Source organism: Anolis sagrei, chromosome 4 (assembly GCF_037176765.1).
Source record: "Anolis sagrei isolate rAnoSag1 chromosome 4, rAnoSag1.mat, whole genome shotgun sequence".
Taxonomy (NCBI): Eukaryota; Metazoa; Chordata; class Lepidosauria; order Squamata; family Dactyloidae; genus Anolis; species Anolis sagrei.
Window position 1 is genome coordinate 150,699,384 of NC_090024.1, and position 26,642 is coordinate 150,726,025.

At 39.9% G+C, this 26,642-nt stretch overlaps 1 protein-coding gene across 1 annotated transcript; it reads right to left on the reverse strand.

Annotated features, from left to right (window-relative positions):
• Positions 1-4,414: 4,414 nt before the first annotated feature.
• CDC7 (cell division cycle 7) lies at positions 4,415-25,547 on the reverse strand. The gene is made up of 12 exons (XM_060773911.2): positions 25,439-25,547; positions 23,267-23,362; positions 18,511-18,594; positions 18,224-18,359; positions 17,459-17,552; positions 17,230-17,372; positions 14,814-15,063; positions 13,453-13,548; positions 10,831-11,003; positions 9,814-9,896; positions 6,528-6,677; positions 4,415-4,967 (listed from the first exon to the last, which is right to left on the reverse strand). Exons 2-12 carry the CDS (start codon positions 23,349-23,351, stop codon positions 4,573-4,575), a joined length of 1,689 nt encoding a protein of 562 aa, XP_060629894.2. The 5' UTR covers positions 23,352-23,362; positions 25,439-25,547; the 3' UTR covers positions 4,415-4,572.
• Between the last annotated feature and the right edge of the window lie 1,095 nt (positions 25,548-26,642).

Genomic DNA, 26,642 nt, shown 5'->3' on the forward strand with positions numbered 1-26,642 from the left:
AGAACAAGAAGAGGGAACGCAGTTGTACACCTCTTTGCTAAAAAGTTTGCTGCTGATGCCAACTGTTGTTTTTTTCCATGATTTCAACACTGGCAGAAAGGACTTCTCACCTAATGAGAGAGTGTTGTGCTTGAAGGAGACCAGATGTCAGGTTATAAAAATATTAAATCTTTGTTTTGGGATATATTCAGCCAATTGAACTATTTTTGTATGCCACAAAAAATCTACCCGGTGCTTCAAAACAAAACCCATCATTCAGTTCTGAAATTTGACTATGGAAAATGTACTTTCGAGTTGTGTGCATTCCAACTGACTTATGGTAACTTTATGAATTTCATAGGGTTTTCTTAGGCAAGGAAGACTCGGAGGTGGTTTTGCCAGTTCCTTCTTCTGAAATTTAGCCCAAGGCACCTTGTATTCATTGGCAATCTTTCATCCAAGCACTAACCACTACCAGAGCTGACCCTGCTTTAGGTGCTAACTAAAGAGTCTAGGAAGCGTACAGACAACATGTGAGAACATTGGAAGGAACAATGTAGATGCACTGACAAAGTGCTCTTCCCATCAAACTTGGCCACAGTTCCTCAAGATAAATAGCTTCTCAGTGACGTGCTGCTCTGAAATTACATAAACAGCAGAAATTACTAAGACCTCGGCCCCAGGGTTTTGTGGGTTTCAAGATTTTCTGCAATCAATATTCTGACATCTGCAAACATTTATTTCGAGCAGCTGATGCCAAAAGTAGTAAAAACAATCACCATCACTTCATTCTTCCAAAGGTTTTGATTCAAATATTATTATTCAAGCTTTTTACCTGCAGTTACTTTCGATTATTTGTTCTATTAATAAACACATAAATTGGTGCAAGTATCAAAATTGCACAAGGATGTCTATATATAATTAAGGAAGCTATACTACAAAAATCTACTCAGAAGTAATTCTAACTGCATTCAACAGGTCATACTTGTGAGCTTTATTTGGACTTTAGTTACCCAGTTTGCTTTCCTCTGAAGATAAACTCCTATTTGCATAGATGTGAAAAAGATGTGATTTTTTACACACAAGAGTCTGCACACAAACAGGAACTTCTATTAGGACTTATTGATTTACACATGATTAGAGTAAATTAAGCCAGGGAGAGCTAGGCTCTCTTTTCTTTGCATTTTGATTCAATATGGAAATTCAACACCTGAGGGTAAAGGTAAAGGTTTTTCCCTGACATTAAGTTCAGTCGTGTCCAACTCTGGGGCGTGGTGCTCATCTCCATTTCTAAGCTGAAGAGCTGGCATTGTCCATAGACACCTCCAAGGTCATGTGGCCGGCATGACTACATGAAGCGCCGTTACTTTCCCGCTGGAGCGGTACCTATTGATCTACTTGCATGTTTTCGAACTGCTAGGTTGGCAGAAGCTGGGGCTGACAGCAGAAGCTCATGCAGCTCTCTGGACCTGAAAACCTGAAGGGGGCTCTAACTAAATAGGTAGAAGGATGTAATTCCTATCAACTAATTTGAGTAAGAATCCCCATATTAAAAATATTGGTTTGATTGAGATATATTTAGCTTAAGATAACAGAAGGAGCAGGTATTGCCGCGAAACATTAATGATGTATGCTTGGTATAAAAATGAGAAGAGCAGCAATGATGCAGACATTGAATGTGTTTTAACAGGAATTGAGAAAATGAAGATGAAGAACACAACAGGTAATTACATAGCTGAGGACAGAGGTGGTTGTTATTAGCATCTCCTTCATAAAGAAATATTTTAGTTTAGAAGAAATACATATATATTACTAAAGTATTAAACTAACAGATGCTTTGCAAATGTGGCAATCAGCCTTCCACATTAGCTGGGGTTATAGACGCAGGACCCCATGAAAGTGGAATTGAATTTAAAATACTATTTTTTTTAACCTGAGACAGCTCTCTAGTATTCTTTTGGATCTTCCAGTGCAACTCTATGCCAGAGGTTGATCATAGAATGGCACTGGAAGCCCTAGAGCAGTGGTTCTCAATCTGTGCTCCTCCAGATGTTTTGGACTTCAGCTCCCACAATTCCTAACAGCTGGTAAGCTGGCTGGGATTTCTGGGTGCCGAAATCCAAAACACCTGGAGTAGCACAGTTTGAGAAACACTGCCCTAGAGATTCCTAAAGGCAATATTAACTAAATCCACAAAAGTTAAACCCACAAATATGGAGGGTTTTCTGTGGAAGAAATTGGCTGTATGTTCATCCTTTCTTTTAGAAGACAACAGATGATCTTGTATATGCTTCAGGTCACAAAAAATTATGCTTGTAGCACTATAGAATGTGTCTTTTCTCAAGGTCAGGATGACAGATTAGTTAATATGTATCCCTATCCCATTTATGTTTTCTATTTATTCTGACGTAAAAATACTATATTTCAAACTAAATACAATATGGCTAGCACTGCAGCCTGTTTACTTCCTTATGAAACTTGTTTGAACATTTGTCAGCCTTTGACTAGTGTTACTATTGTGTGACTGTCTAAGTTGTTTATTTATTTGCAGTATTTTTATTTTACCCTTCTCACCTCAAAGGGGACTCAGAGCAGATCAAAGAACACATATATGGCAATGCCATTATACACTGACAACAAAGACAACAATATATAAAGTTATATATGGGCATTTCCGTCTTCGGCATCTTGGTGGCTGTGCTCGGTAATGGCCACCATAGGGGGATGTGTGTGCTGTCACTCCACTTTCCCTGCCAAAGAGCTTTTATTTGTAAACTTTCTCCTTGATTGAATCATCAACATTTTTCTGGCATTTCCTTATGGGTGCCTTAAGTATCTCCCTGCTTAAGTGGTACCTATTTACTAGGCTTGTTTGATCAAAAAAAAACAAAAAGGATCAAAACTTGTTTTGGATGTAGGGAGCACTGGTGGTTCAATTCGGAAATCAATTCAGATTTTCATAGAAAAAAATGTTCAAAACCTTTTGAAACTTCCAAGATTTCTGAATTCCAAATAATGGTTTGAAAGTTATTTCCTGTTGCATTGGGTGGTCTTAATTTTGAGAGTAGTTGTTTTCCTCCAGAAAAGGGGGGAAGCAAAGGGAGGAAATTCATCCACATTGGTTTAAAACGCTTGCCAGACTCCAGGCAGAAGCGAGGGGAGAGGAAATTCACCACTCTTTTTAAAAATGCTTTCCCAGACTCCAGATGGTCACCTGGCCTCAATAATAATAATAATAGGAGGGGACCAATAATAGCAATACATGAGAACCTACTGACTGTGTAAAATGCACCAGCAATAACAGACTTCCCACACACAGCACAGCTATAAAATATTTTGCCAACCAGAAGGTTGGCAGTTCGAGCCGTGGGTTGAGGTGAGCTCCCGCCATTGGCCCTACCTTTTGCTTACCTAGGAGTTTGAAAACAGCAATGATACCACTTTGGTAGAGACGTAAAAGGCACCCCTGAAGACATGCCAGCAATTCAATCAGGAAGGTGTCAATGGACAAGAGGATCCTTGGCATGGAAAAATGCAACAACAGCACCTCCCCATGCCCGAGTTGAGCACAGCCACCTGATACCGAAGATGGAAAAGTGAGAAGCCTTGTGTACTGTCTGTCTTTGTTTGTTAACTACGTAACAGCACTGAATGTTTACTATAAATGTATACTGTAATCCGCTCTGAGTCCACTTGGGGAGATAGAGCGGAATATAAATATATTAAGTATATTATTATTTATTTATTGTGGTACAAAGAGGGAAACATGTTAAAACATTCCTGAAAGGAAAGGGTTCCAAGAACACACCATCAATATTTTTTTTCCCCTCAGCAATAATTCTCAAGAAGCAAATTTTTCTATAATACCCCAATTTTTTATTAATTGTAATACCCATTAAAATTACATCAATCTTGATAATTAAAGAAATAAAAAGGCGGGTGGAAGAAATTGATTATTTGAATTTAGTTACTGACATGCACACACACACACACATACAAATTTACACTGAAAACAAATCTGCTCAAACACTCATTTTCAAGCAGGTTGCCTTCAGAAGTAACTTATCAAAACTTCCCAGATCCCAGTTTTTTTCATGTACAGGCACTTACACATTTTTCATTGGTCATCCTAAAATGTACATACATATAAATTTAAATCTCACTTCAGTCACAATTTTATACTGGTTTACATATAGCACCCTTTGTATCCATCCATGGCAGCATTTGCAATGCAAGCTGGGATGTAAACAGCAATCATACTCCTAGAGGTCAAGAACATGGTAGAAAATGATCTGGTATAGATAATATTCCCGAGTATGTGAAAAGACAACATGGGTACCATTCTAAGGCACAAAAAGCCTTGTGGTGGTGGTTCAGTATCCTCAATGATCCTATCAAATTCAACACCATTAAGAAATGGCTCAACAGATCAATAACAAAGAGAAACGCATGTAATAATTTATTTGCAGGAAGATGGATGCTGCTGTGAAGCCAAGTAAGTGGATGCAATGTTCTTGTCAGGATTTAGGTTTCATTTAACGAAATGTGGATTGTGAACCTCACTTCTTCTAGCATTTAGTGTCAAGAGTCTTTTCATTGCTTCATATTTCTGAAAAAGGGGTGCAGCAAAGCATCCTTGGCAGTGATTCTTGTAGCAGGATTTAAGTCAAGCAGTTTATCAAGAAGATCATAGGCCTCGTCGGGAACTTTGTCCCATCCTTTTGGATCAGCTCCTTTTTCAGTAATCCTCATATCTGTGCCATCGCCTCCATGACGATGCTGCTTCTGGTAGTGTATGTGCTTTTGGGGACCCTGGAGTGAAGCCTCAAAAGCATTGCTGATTTCCGTTGACAAAGCAGATTCCTGAGGAGGTTTGATCTGTACATCTCCTGTTGAGATGTCAAAGCTGGTACCGTTCCCTCTCAGCCTCTCACAGAGCTTCCGTAAATCCTGAGCCAGGATCTCTTTGCTACACAGTATTGATTTACCTGTGTAAAAAGCATGATGGTTAAAGTGGTATTCTTCTGTATGAACTGGAATTTCCGAAGACACACACTAACAATCTAACAATTCGAAATGGCACTGTCAACTCACTATTACTTATTTTATTTTTTATTATTTACTTTATACCCCGCCTTTCTCACCCTGAAGGAGATTCAAAGTGGCTTACAAACTTCGGCAAAAATTCAGTGCCGCAAAATAAACACAACAATAAAACAAGCCATTTGAAACTATAAAACAGTTAAAATATATAAACAATTAAACACATAAAAACATTAAAACGGATTAAAAACATTTCAAGCACTGAGTGTTGATATCCATGATTATAAGATTAACCCATAGTCATTATTCAAACTGTTGAGGTCTCATTCTGTGTTATCCTACTCTCCAAACACCTGCATACATACTATGCAACACAGTAATTCTTATATGGGAAAACAACTCGAATTTGGGGGGGGGGGGTATATATTCAGGGGCTTCACATACACACACACACAGAGAGAGAGAGAGAGAGAGAGAGAGAGAGAGAGCTGATGTGAGATAAGGCCCATCTTACAGTATTTATTTATTTACTTTGCTTATATACCGCTGTTCTCAGCCCGGGGGCGACTCACAGCGGTGTACAACATAGAAACAGGTTCAAATTCAAGACACAATCTAAAATAATCAATCTAGCATTAACCAAAAGCATCATCATCAAAAACATCATCAATAATACAAAAGCCATTCCACATCGTCTCATCGTCTAAACCACAATCCAGTATCATTTTCCGTTGTTCAATTCCTGTCGTCATTACCAATTATTGCACTTCTTGTTTGAACGCTTTCTTGAACAGCCAGTATGATGGACATTGTCAATGAAACTGATATGAAAAGTTCTGAACATTGGCATCCTGCCCAATTTCCAATATAACCCAAAGTTATGCTAGTTTCTGGGAATATAAACACTAGGGCTGGGTGGTTTCGTTTCGTTAATTCGTAATTCGTTAATATTTTCAATTACAAAACGATAACGAACCATTCTGGAGCAATTATTAAAAAAAACGAATTTTCAAAAACGTTTTGTAAATGCTTCGTATTTCGATATTGTATTCGTTTCGTTATTGTTTTGAGGTCGTTTCGTTATTATTTCCGCATGTCTGGGCCAGTTTTATGGTTTAATTAGTGAAAAAAATATATAATATCACACCAACAGTCAACAACAGAGGGAGAGGGAAGCTTCAGAAGGTTTTGGAGGTTTTTTAGCGTATTTCGCGGTCGCGTCCGCCATTAACGAATCGATTCGTTATTGTTTCGGAAATCGATTCGTTAATTTTTACCATTTACGAAATTTCGTAAATATTGAACTTTTTAAAAGGAAAATTTTGTAATTATTTTAAATATCGAAACAAAAAAAAACCCCAAATACAAATCGATTTTAGAAACAAATTTTTCCGTTGTTACCCAGGCCTAATAAACACCCATTATTTCCAGAAATGGATGGCAAAGTGATAGCTACGAACACAACAAATGCACACCGAGTTAAGGAAAACGTGAAACCTGCATACCAAATGTTCTAGCAGCTTGAATTGTTTCCCTGGATCCACGAATAGTCATAATCTGTGCCAAAGCCGTTAAATCATCGCCCGCTTTGTAAAACGGATACCGATCACTCAGCAGAGAAAGAAATATGATGCCTGCAGACCACATGTCAATTGCTGCAATGGAAAATAAACGTTTAGTTCAGAAGCATACAACTCCATTTTCTTATTGTGTTTGAAAGGTTTAAAAATGGCAATCCAAAGCTCATTTAGCTTTACATTTATTCAGTGATTAACTAATACTGCAGAAAGTAAGACTGTCCTGCACAATGGGATTGCCAAAGTAAGTAAAGTTACACATGTATTGCAGATGCATCCAATGGCATAATAACATGCAGATTTAATTCCAACTAGTATGCTGACACACCAAGATCTTCCCTGTTTGGCCTTGGCCATTCACTTCAATGAAAAAAGCAGTTCTGAATACTCAAGAAATGCTCATGCAGAAGTGGATGGAAAAGTACGTGAAAGGGAGAGTATTTTGTATGCACACAGAAGGCACTGCGATCCAAATTCTAGACAAGTTATATCCAGTGGAGGAGGAATATTATTCCATATTAAAATCTATGGTCATAATCAGCCCAAATTGACTTTTAAACCTCATTAACGGAAGTGAGATGGTGAAACACATACTTAACACTCCCACTGATACATGCATGTAATTCTGCACCTGGTTCTGCATTATTTAGTTTTAATGAAAGTCTTCTCGTAACTGGACCTGTATCTAGATATGACATTTTGGATGTAACAATGGTGAAAGTCATAGACACAAACGTTTTCCACAGCATATAAAAGTGAAGACCAGGATGAAAGGACAAAGCCAGCATGAAATAACATATCCATAATATTGTCTATAAAAATTCACCGCAATATTCAATAACAAACAGGGGAAATAGGTGGTATTTTCAAGGTGGACAGAATGCTGTATTGAAACCACATACCTGGACTCAAACTTTCAGAACCAGATCTCATTTTCAAGCCCACTAGATTGAAAAGCACTTTGGGCAATATCATATGCTATCTTTTAATGTAAGCTTTTAAAATATCTGCTTGCAAAAATATCATGCTTTCCTCTAAGAGAGCATATTGATGGACAGGATCACTCAGAACGTTTGATTGTAAACAATAAAGGTATCTCAAAATTCTTAAGCTGACAGGAAGCCTGAAGTATCAGCTTTCTAGATTTTCCTTTTTAAAACAGAAATGGTATTCTCAGTTATCATAGGAACTATGTAAAATAAAATATCCCAACTTCTTTTTATTCCAGGTTACATATCTTGGAATAAACAAAATATTTTCAGAGCAATAAGAGGTAAAGGAGTTTCTTCAACTAAACTCCTAATCCTGTTTGGAAGATCTAGGGTCTGTCTATATAATAATAATAATAATAATAATAATAATAATTATTATTATTATTATTAGGCCTGTTGGTTTTAGTTCATTAATTCGTTAATTCGTTATTAAATCGTTATTTTTACCATATCCGACGCAATATCAAAACATATTTTCAAACCCGGAAGGGTTTAAAAATATCGAAACAGCAGCCTCATTTTTTTAACGAGCTTCAGCTCCGCTCGTTAATGGGATGGAGGCTGCAGCAGTAAATGGGGCGGGCGGGGCGAAGGGGCGGCGCGAGCAACACAGCTGGGAGGAGGGCGCAGCAGCCGGAGCTGATTGGATGGCGCGCGCTGTAGATAGAAGGGAGCCAAGAGGCATGTCGAGAATGCCAAGCAACCGCATACCTTCCTCGCCTCAGCAAGGCTTTCCAACGCGCGCGCGCTCGGATAAAGAGGAACTTTTCCCAACTTTGTACGCGACACACACGAGATCAAACACGAGTGTCAGAGCTGATAAGCGTTGGGGGCAATGCTCACTCCACACCCGATCCATTTCCCGTTCACAGGCTCCTTCCACGGTGCCAGGAAAGCCGTGCCAAAAACAAGTTCCCAAACTCCGTGCGTAAAAGCGCACGGCGAGGGCGCAACGGCAAAGGCGCACGGTACCCAACATCCAAGCCCGAAAAGCACCGCTCTTTGCCGGTGGATTGGCTCACCCATCGCCTGAAGTGTAGATCCAACCCAGGACGACCCTCTCCATGGCTCCCATCCGACTCCAAGCCCTTCCCTGCCCCGACTGAGCAAGAAACGGAGCGGCTCCCCGCAGCGCCTGGGTTGGGCTGAGCCCTCCTGATTCTCAAGCCTCCAAAGCCCGGCGCGCTCTTCCCATTCGTGGAGAAGCACGTCGCTCAAAAGGAAGAGGATTTGCCCCGCCCTGGAAGACTGAGGCATGCTGGGAGGTGTAGTTCCTCTAAGAGACCAATGCATGCCTCTTCCTTTTGAGCGACGTGCTTCTTGCTGAGGCGAGGAAGGTATGCGGTTGCTTGGCATTCTCGACATGCCTCTTGGCTCCCTGTTTGATCAAGAAAAAATTTGTTTCTAAAATGTTTTGTAAATATTTACGAAATTTCGTAAATAACAAAACATTTTTTTGGAAAGTTTTGTAAATATTTTAAATATCGAAACAAAAAAACACCCCAATTAAGAATCGAATTTAGAAACAAATTTTTTCTTGATCAAACAGGCCTAATAATTATAATTATAATTATAATAATAATAATTATTATTATTATTATTTCTAGACTGTCCTCTCTCTGCAGAAGAACTCAGGGTGGTTTGCACATAAAAAGGCAAACATTCAATGCCTCAAAATAGGTACAGACACATTGTAATAATACAAAATAATGGAACTTAACAACAGAAAACTTACAACAAAGGAATTAGATATCAAAATAAAATAAAAACAAGAACAATCCATTAAGACATAAAAACTAAAATATGAATAAACATTACAATGTACACCCTAAAAACAAATTATGAGATACTTCATTAAAAATGGCTGATAACAATGTTTCATTTAAGATGCATCATAACAACCGTCTAATACACGGAGATTAGCAGCAGTCCTAATCCTCCTCCTCTCCATATGCTAAAGTGCATAGGTACACTTTAGAATTAATTCAGTTTAACACCACTTCAAATGCCATGGCTCAATATTATGGAATCCTGGGATTTGTAGTTTAATCAGGCAAAATAATGATTTGGCAACAAAGGCTATGGACCTTATAAAACTATAACTCCCGTTATTCCATAGCATCAAACCACAGCAGTTAAGTGGTGTCAAACTGCAGCATAGGCCGATAAAGACACACATCTTGTGCCATGGCATTATCTAGTTCCATTCTGGCATACTGTACCTGTTGACTGGTGAGGACACTTGATTAATACCTCCGGTGCTCTGAATCCAGGTGTACCAGCCCTTGGAGCAACTTGCTGACGCCTTGAAGGGTTGGAATAAGCAAAGTATAGTTCAAAAATAGTAACAGGCAATCTGAAACTTTTCATGGTCTGATAACAAAGCAATCTCTGAGATATTCTTTTTTTATGGTAATTTTGTGAACATTCAACATTTCCTTTTAAATCTAAAATCTTTTCTTTCTGAGTCTTAACGTGTGCCAGTCAGCCATAGCCTCATAGCTTCACCAGCAATGTCTACAGTTTCTGAAATACTATGTATGAAAGACAGGATTTACATATTTTTAGATGGTAAAGACATTTGACTTCAACTGCGTAAGGCTTAACTTTTTAGTCATGAGATCATGATCGTGAGCTGCTTGATTATGTATGCTGATCCCAGCCACAGATTTCAGAAGTCTAATAGTAATGGCACAAAACACAGAAAGATTTATGTATTCTGCTGCTGCGTTGCTCGCAGGGCTGTTTGACATTTCTTAGTCGTATGACCTACACGGGTTTACAGGCCAGGGCATAGCAACTGACACTCTTAACCTAAACGTCTGCGTGAATACATTGTGCCTCCAACAATGAAACATTGCTCCGATGCTGTTGCACGCATTGAGATAATGTCAGAGATACCCTTCTGACGCAGGAGAGAGAGAGAGAACTGAAGAGGGGTCAAGTGATTTTACACAACATGAATCAAAAAGGGGTTAAGAGTTCATGATAATGAAATACTTGTACAAAAAACATTTAAACAAGTGGGCAGCCATTGATTGCTGAGAATGCCAGCAATGAACGTGACCATCTGTTAGAAACAGTCTGTACAAATAAGCATCTGATATTTTTCTCTGTTGTTTCACTGTGAAAGCGGCAATATTATCTTGTGCTTACTAAATCATCTGTCCAACTAGTCCATGTTTTAAACATTCCTTGACAGCACAAGTGATAAGTTTTACTGTCCCAAGGCTAATTACCTTGAAAGACAAATATTGCAGACTCTATCTTTTGCATAACAGTCGCAGGACAAGTTCGCTGGACAACTGCTGGCAGCTTTCTTGGCTACACCGTTATTCAGAGTTGAAGTTGCCTTCTTCTTTGCTGACAGTTTTCTAGATGGAATATCTGTCACTTTGGACTGTTTTACGAGCTGCAATATAGGTTGTATTTTAAAAACAAAACATATTTAAACACAGCTTTGACTTAAACTACATGGGAAGAAGTAAAAGTTGTTATTAAGCAACATTTATAACGGCAACTTGCCAAATTCACATCCCAATGGCTATTTTTTTTTTTTTGTCGTGTCAGGAGCGACTTGAGAAACTGCAAGTCACTTCTGGTGTGAGAGAATTGGCCGTCTGCAAGGACGTTGCCTAGGGGACGCCTGGATGATTTGATGTTTTTATCATCCTTGTGGGAGGCTTCTCTCATGTCCCCGCATGAGGAGCTGGAGTTGATAGAGGGAGCTCATCCACCTCTCCCCGGATTTGAACCTGCGACCTGTCAATCTTCAGTCCTGTTGTCACAGGGGTTTAACCCACTGCGCCACCGGGGGCTCCCAATAGTTTTAATGGCTATTAAAACATGGCAAGAAATTCCAAGAATTCTAATTCAGTGGGATTCAGGAAAATTAAAAAGTTTACTATCTATACTATTAACCAAAATATTTTAAAATAATAGAATTATAGAAATAGTCTTGTAAACTCTACATACACCTATAATAATAATAATAATAATAATAATAATAATAATGATAATAATAATAATAATTATTATTATTATTATTATTATTTTATTTCTTACCCACCTCTCCTCGAGGCAGGTTACAACATTACTAAAACACACAATCATTTTAAAACAGTCTGTAAAATATACATATTAAAACATGTTTCCATGAAATATATATTAAAATACATATCAAAATCCAGATTATCTGCTCTGAACTAGACTATATGGAAGTGTATACTCAGGCTGCTTCTACACTGCCATATAATCCAGATTATCAAAGAAGACAATCCACACCATCCACTTTGAATTGGACCACACGAGTCTATACTGCCCTATAATCCAATTCAAAGCAGATAATCTGGATTTTATATGGCAGCATAGAAGGGGCCTCATATAATCCAGTTCAAAGCAGACAACATGGAACATCTGCATCGATAATCTGGATAATAATAATAACAACAAACACATATAGTGAGTTTTGCATTGTATGTGTCTTCAAGTTACTCATTGTCTTATGATAACCCCATGAATTTCAAGAGCTTTTCTCTTAGGCAAGGAATAGTAAAGGTGGTTTTGCGAGTTCCTTCCTCTAGCCTACAGTACCCAGTATTTGTTTGGTGATCTCTCATCCAAGTACTAAACAGAACTGACCCTGTTTGACTTTAGGAGATTGGTTCTGCTAATATAAGGGGATTTGTACTTAAATTAAAAATAATGTTCAAAAGGGCCTTCTGCCCAAAACAACAAACCCATCTCAAGTGCAGCATAATACATAGTTATGGGCACATTATCACCATGTCATGTACTTCTATGCCTCTGTTTTCTTTATGGATGGGGCTTTGCATGTATGTCTCTACAACAATCTGTTAGGGAAGAGAGGTGGAGAAATCTGCCGGACTGTTACTATTTTTAAAATCAGTCACGTGTCTTCAAGTCTAGTTCAACCCTGAACTGGGCACAAAAGTCTCTTAATGATTTCCAAGGCATTTACAAAATAATAACACTAAGGTTTTCCCCAGATTACAAAAGCTCTCCTGCCTGATTGCTCAGAAGCACTTCTTATTAATTGAGTAGCTAATTATGAAACTGAATTTTTAAAAAATGATTGAATCCCCATTGGCGCGGCGGGTTAAACCGCTGAGCTGTTGACTTTGCCGACCGAAAGGTCAGTGGTTTGAATCCAGAGAGCGGGGTGAGCTTCCTGATAGCCCCATCTTCTGCCAACCAAGCAATTCAAAAACATGCAAATGTGAGTAGATCAATAGGTACCACTCCGGCAGGAAGGTAATGGCGCTCCATGCAGTCATGCAGGCCACATGACCGTGGAGGTTTCTACGGACAACGCTGTCTCTTCGGCTTAGAAATGGAGATGAGTACTGCCCCCTGAGTCAGACATGATTGGACTTAATGTCAAGGGGAAACCTTTACCAGATGTTCTAAGGCCCTTTCCCCACAGCCATATAACCCAGAATATCAGGGCAGAAAATCCTACAAGAGTTGCTTTGAACTGGGTTATCTGAGTCCACATTGCCATATATTCCAGCTCAAAGCAGATAATGTGGAATTTTATTCAGCTGTGTGGAAGGGGCCTAGGTTGACATAATCTTTAGCTAGATTCATACACTGCTGGGGGGGGAGGGGGGGGAGAAAGCAGATGGATCACTAATGTATATAGGTTCCCCAATGGACACACACATATCTCAGGCTTTCAATCACCTTGGCTCAAAATCAAAGCACTGGCTCACAATGCAATAGGCTTCCTGCAAATAAAATGTGGTTGACATTTCGTCGTCCTCCTAATGATTCCGCCTAGTCTTCAAACATTACATACATTTATGAATACATAACAGTAAAGGGATGTGCTTACTCACTTTAACTGAGGAACGGTCCTGAAATGTAGGACTTCGGACATTGAAATTCCTCTCTCCGAAGACAGAGCGCTGATGAGCAAAGCACTCTTGCCCCTCCTACAGTGTCGGAAAGAAGGGAAGTAAGTAGTCCATCTCTCACACATTGTCAACTACAAGTCTGTCTTTTCAAAAGTGACCAATACCACAAAAACAGCTGCTTGTAAATATGCTCATTGGACAAAAATGTTAAGTGAACACAGTCTAGACCACAGATGTCAAACACAAGGTCCACCATATCATTTTATATGGTCCTCCAGATGCTGCACTACAACTCATCTTCCTCATTGTTAGATATCATGACTAGAGCTACTGGGATATAATAACATCTGGAAAGATGCAGTTTGTTATATTAAAAAAGTGAGATCTATGTACAATAACTAAATAACCCAGTTTATATTTCAGATCAATTAAACCTTTAATTGTCAAAATCGACAGTAAGCCCCCTCCCCCCAAGAATAATGACATAGGTGAGAATAGTTTTGAGACCTGAAGTGCTTGGCTTGCAGAAGCAGCTCATCCTTTTTGGCTTGTAGTGAGTTTCATATTAAAACCTTTCAGCCACTTTTACCTAGAAGATTCTACAGATGACTATCACTCTCTATTGCAGTGGTTCCCAACCTTTTTTTGACCAGGGACCACTCTCCAACATTAGTACCAAAAGGGTTATGAATCAGTTTTTTGTAAACTTTAGATTTGGTTTGGTTATTTAGGGTGCTGATTTAGAAAACTGCATTAGATAGACCACAGATAGATCTGCTCTAGTTTCCTATACAGAACATAGGTCACCCATTAGTCACCATCCGCTTGCCCACAGAAAACCATATTTAATAAGCCTCAGCAATATAAGAAGGTTTTGCGAGACCAGTTACTCTCATTGCAACGGTGTAGTTACGGTGAGGCCACTGACCACATTTTCGTTCTTGCAGACCACTGGTGGTCCACGGACCACAGGTTGGGAACCACTGCTCTAATGTATATACATGCCTTGGTAGACTGAGCTAATACATGGAGAAGTCCACCACAGTAACGGGAGATGCTGCAATAGATAGCATGACCTAGAGGTTCAGAATTCTGCCAGTTCATCGGGAACATGATATATCAGCAATAGCCTTGTACAAATGTTACATACAAACAATTACAGAAAAACAAATCTCAATTTTGTGAGTTATGTGGTTCTTATAAAAAATAAGGTTTGTTTTTGTAAGTATAAAGATTTTAAAAGACTGGGTTATTTTCTTATTCTGGTATTGTATCTCCCCCTATTGGATGAAGTAGCTCATTAAAGAAAGCTGCACAACAAAATTATGGGAAAAGCACAGAACCTTTCTTTTGTGTCCTTCTTTAATCTGGGTTTGTGAAGCAGAACAAGGTCTTTTATTGGCAGTTTTTGTAGCTGACTGCTGAGTTGGGTGTCTAGGTGCCGTGGAAGTGACAGACGCCTGGCTTCCCAAAGTTATCTGAGGCTTAGTGTATGTGCAACTTCCCTGAGGGGCTTCAGACTGGATAACTTTGAGAAGTTCGATTTTGGTCTCCGGAGTTCCTTGGGCCAAACCGAAGTCAACCAGGGCATACCTAAAAACAATTTAAAAACACTTACTTGTGAATTATTTAACAAACATAAATGAATGGTAGCTTTTTATTATGCAAAGAGTTATGTTGGTCTTAAAGAATGATGACTATATCATAGAAACATAGAATACAGGCCCCATTAATTAAACCCTTCCATTCCCTTTTTTTAAAGTAAACTGTATACAAATGGGCAGTTCTTGCAACACAGGTTTTGTCTGATAACATGTATAATTCAGCTGTAGACAAGAAGCCAGTAAGTCCCTTTGAGGAGAGAGGGCGGGTTAAAAATAAATTATTATTATTATTATTTAAACTACACTGGTCAACACACATTTTGATGCCTCAAATGTTCGCCCTGTTTCTAAGGAATATCTGACCAACTGATTCCAAAAATGGCACCAGTGTTTTGCTCTATCAGCTCTAGTTTTTGAGATACAAAACATATACCATCCTTCATCTGCTCACCCCATGGAAAATTATTATAACCATAGCTAAGAGACTAGTGCTGTGGGGTCTTTCCAATGCAATTTTCTGAATCAGGGCTCCAAATAACCCCATGAACAGTCCTAAAACCAAAACACCAAGAATTTCTTTTTATTTTGTTGGGCTGTTATATATCACAAAAAGAGTTTCCTAATAATATGGTGCATTTGAAAAATGGACTTTTATTGTTTTCTCTGTTTCAATATAAAAGCTCGCTGCTTAGAACATGAAGATGAAAAAAAGCAGAAAGAAGGTGATTTTTAAGACCGGGCACTAAGCCGTCACTCTCTTATTGGCTAGGATAGCAAGCCACCCATCATTGTGTCTGAAAAATATATATTTAAGATGAAACTACACACCTGACAAGGAAAGCAGAGCTGAGAAGTTTGCTGCTACAATTATGTATATCTTGTTGTGTGTCTTCAAGTCAATTACGACTTATGATGACCCTAGTGCCTGTCATGGGTTTTCTGGGGCCAAGTGTGTGTGACTTGCTCAACGTTGCCCAGCAGGTTTCTATAGCCAAATGTGGAATCAACCCCTGGCCTCTAGAGTTATAAGCCAACTCTCAAACCACTGCTTAATCAGCAGTTTTAAATCAGTGAAGATATACAAGCAGATACATGCATATCCATCTGGGGAGGAAGGCATTCAGCAGAAAAGCAGCAGTTACAAAGGGGTGTACTTAACTCTTTATTACTCTTCTCATTGCAAACCGTGAGATATGGTAAATACAGGTTTGGGAATTTACACAGAAGAAAAACAAAGTAATGTCTAAAACATGTCAAGTAGAAGAATTCTGTATTAGATAAGAATGCATTGCATGTACCTCCAGTGTGGAAAAACCCAGTTCTTATTAGATGTGTGTTCACAGCACAGTCCTCTAAAGCAGTGGTTCTCAACCTGTGGGTCTCCAGATGTTTTGGCCTTCAACTCCCAGAAATCCTAACAGCTAGTAAAATGGCTGAGATTTTTGGGAGTTGTAGGCCAAAACACCTTGGGACCCACAGGTTGAAAACCACTGCTCTAAAGGGTTAAAAGAGTAGAGGTGTGATCCTAGAGGGACAACTGAGTCATTTAATGTCCTCTGGAGGGAAAAATAGGAATGGCTTGTATGTGCGCTTCCTTCTCTGCCATGTGCTTTGCTATCTACCATTTTAGAGGCCTTACCACAATTGTCTGCATATTTAATCCATCACCATCCTTATTTGTGTGAGGGTCTTATGGTTGTGAGTATCTTTGTACATTAAGAGAAAACCTGTAAAAAGTAGCAACTAAATTAAGAATGAACCTCCAAGGACTTTGGATGAAAGTCAAAACTCAAGAGTGTTTATTTAAAGCGATTAGCTAGTTTACAAGGCCAGAGGCTGTGAATCTGTGACTAGGACTTAACTGCTTGTCTATGAGACAGTCTATCCCATTGCAGAGCTGTGATAAGATTGAATTCATGTGCCAACCTCGCAGGGGTGTAGTGTGTGTTTTTAACTTTGCTTCTCCTCTTGTTCAACACCCTTGCTAACAAAACATCCTTCCCAAACCATCTCAAAAACTGATCTTTCCTTGTTTGCATCTCATGGATAAATGTCTGCTACTGAACATCCAGCAGAACCACTACTTTTACTTAAGGGTACAATGTATTAATGGACACATAGAAAAGATCACACCGCAAAATATTAACAGACTTACTGTTTCAGTTGCCGGTTGTATAGAAAGTTACTGGGCTTGACATCACGATGAATAATACCAAAGTGATGAATACGCTTCAAAGCTTTAAGGAGATTATACATATAATCTCTCACTTCTTCAAAGGAGAGAGAGTTCAAGATGTCCTATAAAAATGTTGAAATAAGTAATTGTGCAGTGATTTGTAACTAAGAGTTTTTAATTCTTCTATTAAAAGAAACCTGAAACTCACCAAAAAGGATTCATGTTCCAGATATGGCATAACAATAACCACATGATCATTTTTTCTAAAACAACACTTCACTCCCATAACATTATCTTGACCCCTAAAAGAAAGAAAACAATGATTTTGTTGTTCATAACATCTATTTGTGAAGAATTGTGATTATTATTATAATATCTTTATATAATTTCGCTTTATGCATTTCTTTTTCCTCAAAGAAAAAAAATCTTTGCATACCCATTACTGACACACAGTGAGCACAATCATTTATGAAATGTTACACCCAAAACATACTGGCCAGCTAATATATAGGGCTGTGACAAAGAAGAAGAAATTCAGAATTCAGTTTACTGAGAAAATCAGTCTTCATTTTCTCCTTTAAAAATCAAATGCCTAATGCTGACAATGCTTTAATATAACGGTGCAACAAATTGTGTTGTTGGTGGCTTTCATGGCCAGAATCACTGGGTTGCTGTGAGTTTTCTGGGTTGTATGGCCATGTTCCAGAAGCATTGTCTCCTGACGTTTTGCCCACATCAATGCCAGGCATTCTCAGAGGTTGTGACGTCTGTTGGAAACTAGGCAAGTGAGGTTTATACATCTGTGGAATGTTCTTTCTCCCACCCAGGACATTATGCAGTCCTATAGAGGTTGCTGAACTGTAAATTCAGGATGGTTATGTATAAGATTTAAATCATAGCACTGTACATCCCTTAGAAATGCACTGTCTTGTGAAAATGTAAGATCTTCTTGTGCTTCTATTTTCAAACTTACCCTGCTACTATAAGACACTGAAGTTCAGCAGCAATTCGTACAGGATGACTAGTAGGAATCAAGTGTTTCAAAGCCACTTTTTCTTCTTGGTTTCCTCGCCGCTGAGCTACAGCTAAGTAAACAGAACTAAAGGTACCTGAAAACAAAAAAATATTTAGCATTTTATGATAACTAGCATAGGGCACTTTCATATTATCGTGATGCAGTGATTTCTACAGAGATACTACCTGAATTTCCGTTAAGAAATCTTTTTCTAGAAATTTGAAAGCAGGAATGGTCATACTTACCTTCACCAATTTTTCCTTTAATTTTGAACAGGTTTCCAAGCTGTGGTACTGCTTCATAAAGCTTTTCAATATCTGTACTTGCTCCTAGTGAGAAATTTAAAGTGAAAAAGGTCTTCCCCATATATTATTACAGTCATATATTATTACTGTAAACAATCAGTTTTAAAACATGATTTTAAATAGAGGTTTTGTACTCCTTATCCAAAATGCTTGGGATCAAAACTATTTGTGATTTTAGATTGTTTTGGATTTTGGAATATCTGTATCTGCAAGCACTTATATAATGAAACTTCTTGGAGTTGGGACTCAAAGCCTAAACACACAATTAATTTATGTTCCACATACACCTTATACACATGGGCACAGTATTTTAAATAATTTTGTGCATGAATAAATGTTTGTGTACACAGAACCATTAAAAAGCAAAGATGTCACTACCTCAGATTCCCATGTGGAAAATCTTGGAATATTTTAGATTTTTGGGTAAGGAATGCTCAATCTGCCTTACTGCAATCTCTTTTAGTCCTAAATAATTAGAATCGATCAAACTTGCTAATTCTTCAAGCAGTATGATGATTTCACCTAAAATAAAGCTATTACAAGGTTGGGGGGGGGGGGGGGAAGGGTACACTTTGGCCACTGATGGAGGGAGGAAGATAATATCAACTTCATTGATAAAAAAGGCATATGAGGACATATGTTGGAATTGTGCTCCATGTGTCATTAATAGAATATCAGCCCATATCAGCTTGGAATTTTCCATTAGTGTCAAATGCAATAGCCTTGATGCTCAATTCAAGTCTGTACATTGGTCTTTAAAACCCAGTTTGGGTTGAGTTACTTGAAAAAAAACAACAACACTTGCAACCACATATCCTGTCCAAACTATATAAATCGGAGGAACTAGGAAGTGTAACTATGAAGGAAACAGACAAAATCCTGAAGCATAAAGATGTAACACTGAATTCTAATGTTAGGATGGTCCTTGCTATCATAGAAAGCTGATAGGAAGAAAATCAGTGCATTTGAAATATGGTGCTAGAGAAGTTCTGCAGGTACTGTGGACTGCTAAAAAGCCAAATAAATGAATCCTAGAGAAATTCAAGTCTAAATTCTCCCTAGAAGCCAAGATGACTACATTTAATATAATCTTATAATCTTATTGTTGATTTTGTTATTTGGTTATGATGTATTTTATGTGTTACATTGATTGCACATGTTCTTAAGTATTTATTTTACTGCATGTATTTTACCATACTTCACTTAATTTATGTTGTAAGCCACCTAGAATCCCCTGGGGAGACGGGGCGGGATAGAAATAAATGTTATTATTATTGTTAAAATAAATTGTTAGTTTTGAGGCTGACGTACTTTGGCCGTATCATGAAAAGAGATTACTCATAAGGAAATGAGGTAATGCTTGGTAAAATGGAAGCAAGTAGAAAAAAGACTGTATTCCAGATAGAGAGAACAAATCAGAGAAGCCACAGTCCTGAATCCGTAGGGCTGTTGATGAGAGGATGATTTAGAGGTCTCTTATTCACAGGATCCCCATAATTTGAAGTGGGCTTGACACCTAACAACAAATGCCATGAGGAATCAGACATTCACAGTAAGGAACCTTGGTGGTGCAATGGGTTACTCTTCTGCTGGCAGAACCTGAAGAGCGACAGGTCGGAGGTTCGCATCCGGGCAGAGCGCGGAGGTTCGAATCTGGGCAGATAAGCTCCGTCAGCTCAAGTCTTTACAGTATTGAGGTTCCTGTTCTTATTTACAACACATCACAGTACAATGTCAGTTCCTCCTTTCACAGCATATAAATGTACCGTTGACTCTCCACATTTGTGGGTTTCACCTTTGTGGATTTGATTAATATGTTTTATTTAGGAATCTCTAGGTCCTAGAGGGTTTTTAATTCAGTTTTTCCTCTTTTGCAGGGGTTCTGTCTCTAACCTCCATGAAAATGGGGGATTATTGTAATATATTAACTTCAATGGAGCAATGAAAATGTTCTGGCAGTGTGTTTTTTCTTGTTTAGCTGCTTTTAGCTTGGTGTGAATGTGTTTAATGAATTTAAAAAATAAGATAAAATAAGAAAAGGGGCAGAGAAAAAAGTAGGCTTACAAAGCAATTGCAGATGCTGAATTCAGAAACTACACATTTTTTTTCAAGAATTTACTAGTTGCTGTTTTTCATAAACCTATCACTAGATGGCATAGGAAGGATGTTATATTGTATTTTCCTGTAAAAACTCAGACAACATAGGCAAGACGCCTTACTTAGATTGAACAATATTCCCTACTACATTTCTCAAATAGTGTTTTGGCTAAAGAGGTATAGTAACTGTGGGCCTTTAAAGACATAGCCATGTTAATCTGGATCAGAACAGAAAGGGATCTTGTAACATTTTTCTTAAGACTTTTTTTTTTGTCGTGTCAGGAGCGACCTGAGAAACTGCAAGTTGCTTCTGGTGTGAGAGAATTGGCTGTCTGCAAGGATGTTGCCCAGGGGACGCCCGGATGATTTGATGTTTTATCATCCTTGTGGGAGGCTTCTCTCATGTCCCCGCATGGGGAGCTGGAGCTGATAGAGGGAGCTCATCCGCCTCTCTCCGGATTTGAACCTGTGACCTGTCAGTCTTCAGGCCTGCCGGCACAGGGGTTTAACCCACTGCGCCACAGCAGTCTTGAGACTAAATGACAGGGAAAAGATTGTCATGTAAGCTTTTGTAGACAGGGACTACTTACTCAGATGCACAGAATGAAGTGCTTGTTGACAAATATTTGTGCCCATGAAGGGGTAGTGTGTGTCTGTGTCATTACACTCTAACTATTCATAGATAGAAATGTCTATCCATAGACACTTCACTTAGGCCCCTTCCACACAGCTGAATAAAATCCCATATTATCTGCTTTGAACTGGGATACACGGCAGTGTGGACTCAGATATTCCAGTTCAAAGCAGATATTCTGGGGTTTTCTACCTTGATATTCTGGGTTATATGGCTGTGTGGAAGGGCCTTAGAGCATCTGATGAAAAACAATCCTACAAGCTTCTTTCTCTGAATTAGTTTCTAAGATGTTACAACAGTCCTTGTGCTGTTCCACTATCAAGCATGAAGTGTTTCAATGATATCAGGTCCATCCAAACCTGAAGGCAACTGGCCAAAGGAGCACACCAAAGTTTTGCTGGAAAACACTGTGATGACCAAAGCCTTATGTAGGGTAAGAGGCTTTCAAAAATGTGAGAGGTACACTGGACCCTTCACTCCAGAGAGTGGCCTCCATAATAAAAGATGTATTTCCTGCTACTCCTGAGCAAGCTGGACAGAAGTTGAAGTAATAATTAGAGTTGGGCAAGGAGGAGAAATGGTACACCAAAAAGAAAAGGAGAACATTAGGAGATAGCAGCGCATGAGCCAAAATTGTGGCACGTATGTACCAATGACTAGAGAGCACTTTATGCTCTCACAGTGTGAGACCAAGCAGGTGGGGCTAGACCTCTGCTTTGCTAACAGACCCAAATCTTATTTCATGGCAAACATTTTCAAAACTTTGAATAATTTCATTTTTATAATATGATGCCTGGGAATGGGGGACGCTTGACTCAACAGCAGTATGTGTGAAAAAGATCTTGGAGTCCTCATGGACAACAAGTTAAACATTAGCTAACAATGTCACACGGCAGTTAAAAAAAACAATGGGATTTTGGCCTGCATCAACAGGAGTCTAGTGTCTAGATCCAGGGAAGTCATTCTATCCCTCTCTTCTGCCTTGGTCAGACCACACCTGGAATCACACTATGTACAATTCTGAGCACTACAATTTAAGGGAGATGTTGACAAGCTGGAATGTGTCCAGAGGAGGGCGACTAAAATGATCAAGGGTCTGGAGAACAAGCCCTGTGAGAAGCGGCTTAAAGAGCTGGGCATATTTAGCCTACAAAAGAGAAGCCTGAGAGGAGACAATGATGGCCATGTACAAATATGTGAGAGGAAGTCATAAGTTGGAGGGAGCAGGCTGTTTTCTGCTGCCCTGGAGACTAGGGCGTGGAGCAATGACTTCAAATGACACGAAAGGAGATTCCACCTGAACATTAGGAAGAACTTCCTAACTGTTCACCAGTAGCACTCTCTGCCAAAGACGGTGGTGGAGGCTCCTTTTTGGGGGCTTTTAAACAGAGGCTGGATGGCCATCTGTCAGGGGTGTTTTGAATGTGACTTTCTTGGCAGGGGGTTGGACTGGATGGCCCACGAGGTCTCTTCCAAATCTATGTCAGCTGTCTGACATCATAGATCATACACTGTGGGCCTTCCATTGCTCTTCTCCTGCGATCCACTATTATCTGCCTTCCAGATCAGACATACAAGGTGTGCAGGGAGAGGAGAAAATTATCATTTCCAGTAGCAGACAACAAACATTTGTTGCAACTCATTATTTTTTTAAGCTCCAAGGCATTCCCATCAACCCAGAATACAATTAAGAATTTTTAAAAAGCAAATATTTTGATAAACCAAAGTAAGGATTAACTTGTAAATTTGAATCAACCAAGTATTCCAAATGTCCCGCTTTGCTACAAGTTCTTCTATACTAACGCATAAATGAAATCATCAATAAAAAGTACAGTTTGTTTTTAAAGTATCTTATGCCAAAATATGAGTATGGAAGGGTCCCAAGAAAACAGGTGGAGGCCTTATAACAGGAAAGGAAGAATTTACAAGATTTTGGAGGGAGGAAAGATGTGTTAAAGTGTGTACCTGATAGCTTCTTGTTCTGGCTGTATTTCTTACTTGGGTCTTCACTGTGCATGGGAGGATGTTCAATCTGATGAGCTGCCTCCATTGTAATGCTACCTGAAAGCAGCCACAGAAGTTCAGAATCAGGGTCAAATTCTCTTCTGGATTTACATGCAAGTTTTCAAGTCTAAACACACTGAAAGAAATTCGCTCCCTTCTCTCAGCACACTGTATAAAGGTTAGTTAGACAAGGCAGCAAAGTGGTCCATAGACGCGTGCTGATCCTCCAGCCCCTGGAGAGTTTCCAAGCAAGAAAAGACAAGAAAAGGAATCCCAGGTTGCAGGGGAGCGTTTGCACAATTAAAACTTGTGCGCCAGCTGCGCCTGTACCTTGGGAAGTCAGACTTGGCCACGGTGGTCCATGCTCTTGTTACGTCTAGAATAGACTACTGCAACACACTCTATGTGGGGTTGCCTTTGAAGACTGCTCGGAAGCTTCAAATAGTTCAACAAGAGGCAGCCAGGTTAATAACTGGGGCGGCATACAGGGAGCATACAACTCCCATGTTACGCCAACTTCACTGGCTGCCAGTTTGCTACCGGGCACAATTCAAAGTGCTGGCTTTGGCCTATAAAGCCCTAAACGGCCCTGGCCCAAATTACCTGTCCGAACGGATCTCCCCCTATGAACCATCACGGAGATTAAGATCCTCCGGGGAGGCCCTGCTTTTCGTCCCACCATTGTCACAGGCGCGATTGGTGGGGGCGAGAGACAGGGCCTTCTTGGTGATTGCTCCCCGGCTATGGAACTCCCTTCCTGGTGAGATCAGGTCGGCCCCCTCCCTCCTGTCCTTTAGAAGGATGGTAAAAACTTGGCTGTGGGACCAAGCTTTCGGGACAGGGCAATGAAGCGGCAATGGGAAAGATGACAGGGCCAATTGGATTTGATGCGGATAGCTAGGACGGTTTTAAATGGTGTTATTTTAAATAGTGTGTTTTAATATTTCGATAAATGTTTTTTAATGTTTATGTATTGTATCCAGGCCCTGAAAATTTGCCGTGTATATGCTGTGCTCTGCTCTGAGTCTCCTTCGGGGTGAGAAGGGCGGAATATAAATGTTTTAAATAAATAAATAAATAACTGTGGTCAATAGACACACAAATATGGTGTGAGGCTCTGTCGCTCTTGGGAGGGGGACTGGGCTTCAATAGAATGCAAGGCACAACAGGCACTGGCAAACTCTGGCTCTCCAGATGTTTTGGACTCCAACTCCCACAATTCCTAACAGCCTCAGGCCCCTTCCTTTCCTCCCATAAGCGGCTGAGGGGGAAAAGGAAAAGGTCTGAAGCTGTTAGGAATTGTGGGAGGTGGAGTCCAAAATACCTGGAAGGCCGAAGTTTGCCCATGCCTGATCTATAATGTAGAATTAAATTGAACTCCCATGTCTCAATGCTACCCAGTTCTGGGATTTGTAGTTTGGTGATGAAGCACTAGCACTCTTTGGCAGAGAAGATGTAGGTCTTTGTAAACTACAACTCCCTGATATATAATGTAGAATTAATAGTTTGGCACCACTTGAACACCCATATCTCAATGCTACCCAATTCTGGGATTTGTAGTTTGGTGATGAAGCACTAGCACTCTTTGGCAGAGAAGATTAGTCTTTGTAAACGACAACTCCCACAATTCCTTAGCACTGAGTCATAGTGGCGTCAGTAATGTCAAAATGGCTTAACTCTTCCCAAACGGGGCCTGGTGCCTTTAAGGCTTTGATTCCTAGAGCTATGAAGGACTGAGCCTTAAAACAAAGTGGGCCAAAAGTCAAAAAGGCCTTCGATGTTGTAACAACTTTCTCAAAAGTTGCTATATATACTCTGTATCGGGCATGTGCAAACTTCAGCCCTCCAGGTGTTTTGGACTTCAACTCTCACAATTCTTAACAGCCTACCGGCTGTTAGGAATTGTGGGAGTTGAAGTCCAAAACACCTGGAGGGCTGAAGTTTGCCCATGGCTGCTCGTTATGGTGCTAAATAGTATGGAACACTGAAAACAGAGGCCTCTGCTCAAGCGAGGAAGGGGAGGAGAGGCCCAGCAAAGTGCTTCTCGGGTCTCCACACCCCGCCACTCCGAGGGAGAGTTGTCCTGTCTTCTTCCCCCATCGTTCCTCTTCTTTGCTCGGCTTTTTTACTCACTTGATCGCCCGCTTCCTCACTCGGTGGCTTCCCTTTCTTTCAAACAACGGCGCCTCTCCGGCTGACTCTCCGCCTCCTTTGGCGCCAAAAAACCGCGCTGTCCGTCGCAACGGCGCCCCCTGTCGGCCGCGGAGGGAGGAGTCCGCCTTGTCAGCCGGCCAAAGACAAGCAAGGCCTCTTTCTCTCTCAGCCTCCTCCTCCTCCCTCCCACGCTCCAAATAAGGCCCTTCTACAAGGAAGTTTGTGAAGGAACTGCTTTCTGGGCTATAGAGACTTCACCCCAATGAGCATGTCAAGTCTTTAGAAGTGTAGATTACCATACAGCTCCGTTTTGAAACTAAAGGGATGATTTTTCCCATCTCCATCCCATTGCACAGTAGCAAATTATCTGTTTCTTTCAGGAGTTCTCAGTCTATTTGCCGTTCAACCCACTGTCCCTCCCCTGTTTTCTTTGTGAGAAACAACAACAAAACTTGCCATACATCAAGGGAACCACTGACCGCATAGGGAAACTGATGAGGAAACACAACATACAAACCACTTACAGACCCACCAAGAAAATCCAACAAATGCTACGTTCAGCAAAGGACAAGAGGGATCCTCTTACCTCTGCAGGAGTCTACCGTGTACCATGCAGCTGTGGACAAGTCTACATAGGGACCACCAAACGCAGCATTGCCCAAACACGAATCAAGGAACATGAAAGACACTGCAGACTACTTCAGCCAGAGAAGTCAGCCATAGCAGAGCACCTGATGAACCAACCTGGACACAGCATATTATTTGAGAACACAGAAATGCTGGACCACTCCAACAACCATCATGTCAGACTACACAGAGAAGCCATTGAAATCCACAAGCATGTGGACAATTTCAACAGAAAGGAGGAAACCATGAAGATGAATAAAATCTGGCTACCAGTATTACAAAACTCAAAAATTACAACAGCAAAACAACAGAGGGGAAACAAACAGGCACATAAAATCACTCTCAACAAGAGATTCCCCCCAGGCGCTTCCAGGCCATTGAATGCAAATCAAGGTGATCAGCTGAAACATTCACAGCTTGCCCCAGCAGACAGGGGTCCTTTGTCTCACCCTGGTCATTCCACAGATATATAAACCCATTTTCCTACTTCCAACAGACCTCACTACCTCTGAGGATGTTGCCATAGATGCAGGCGAAACGTCAGGAGAAAAATTGC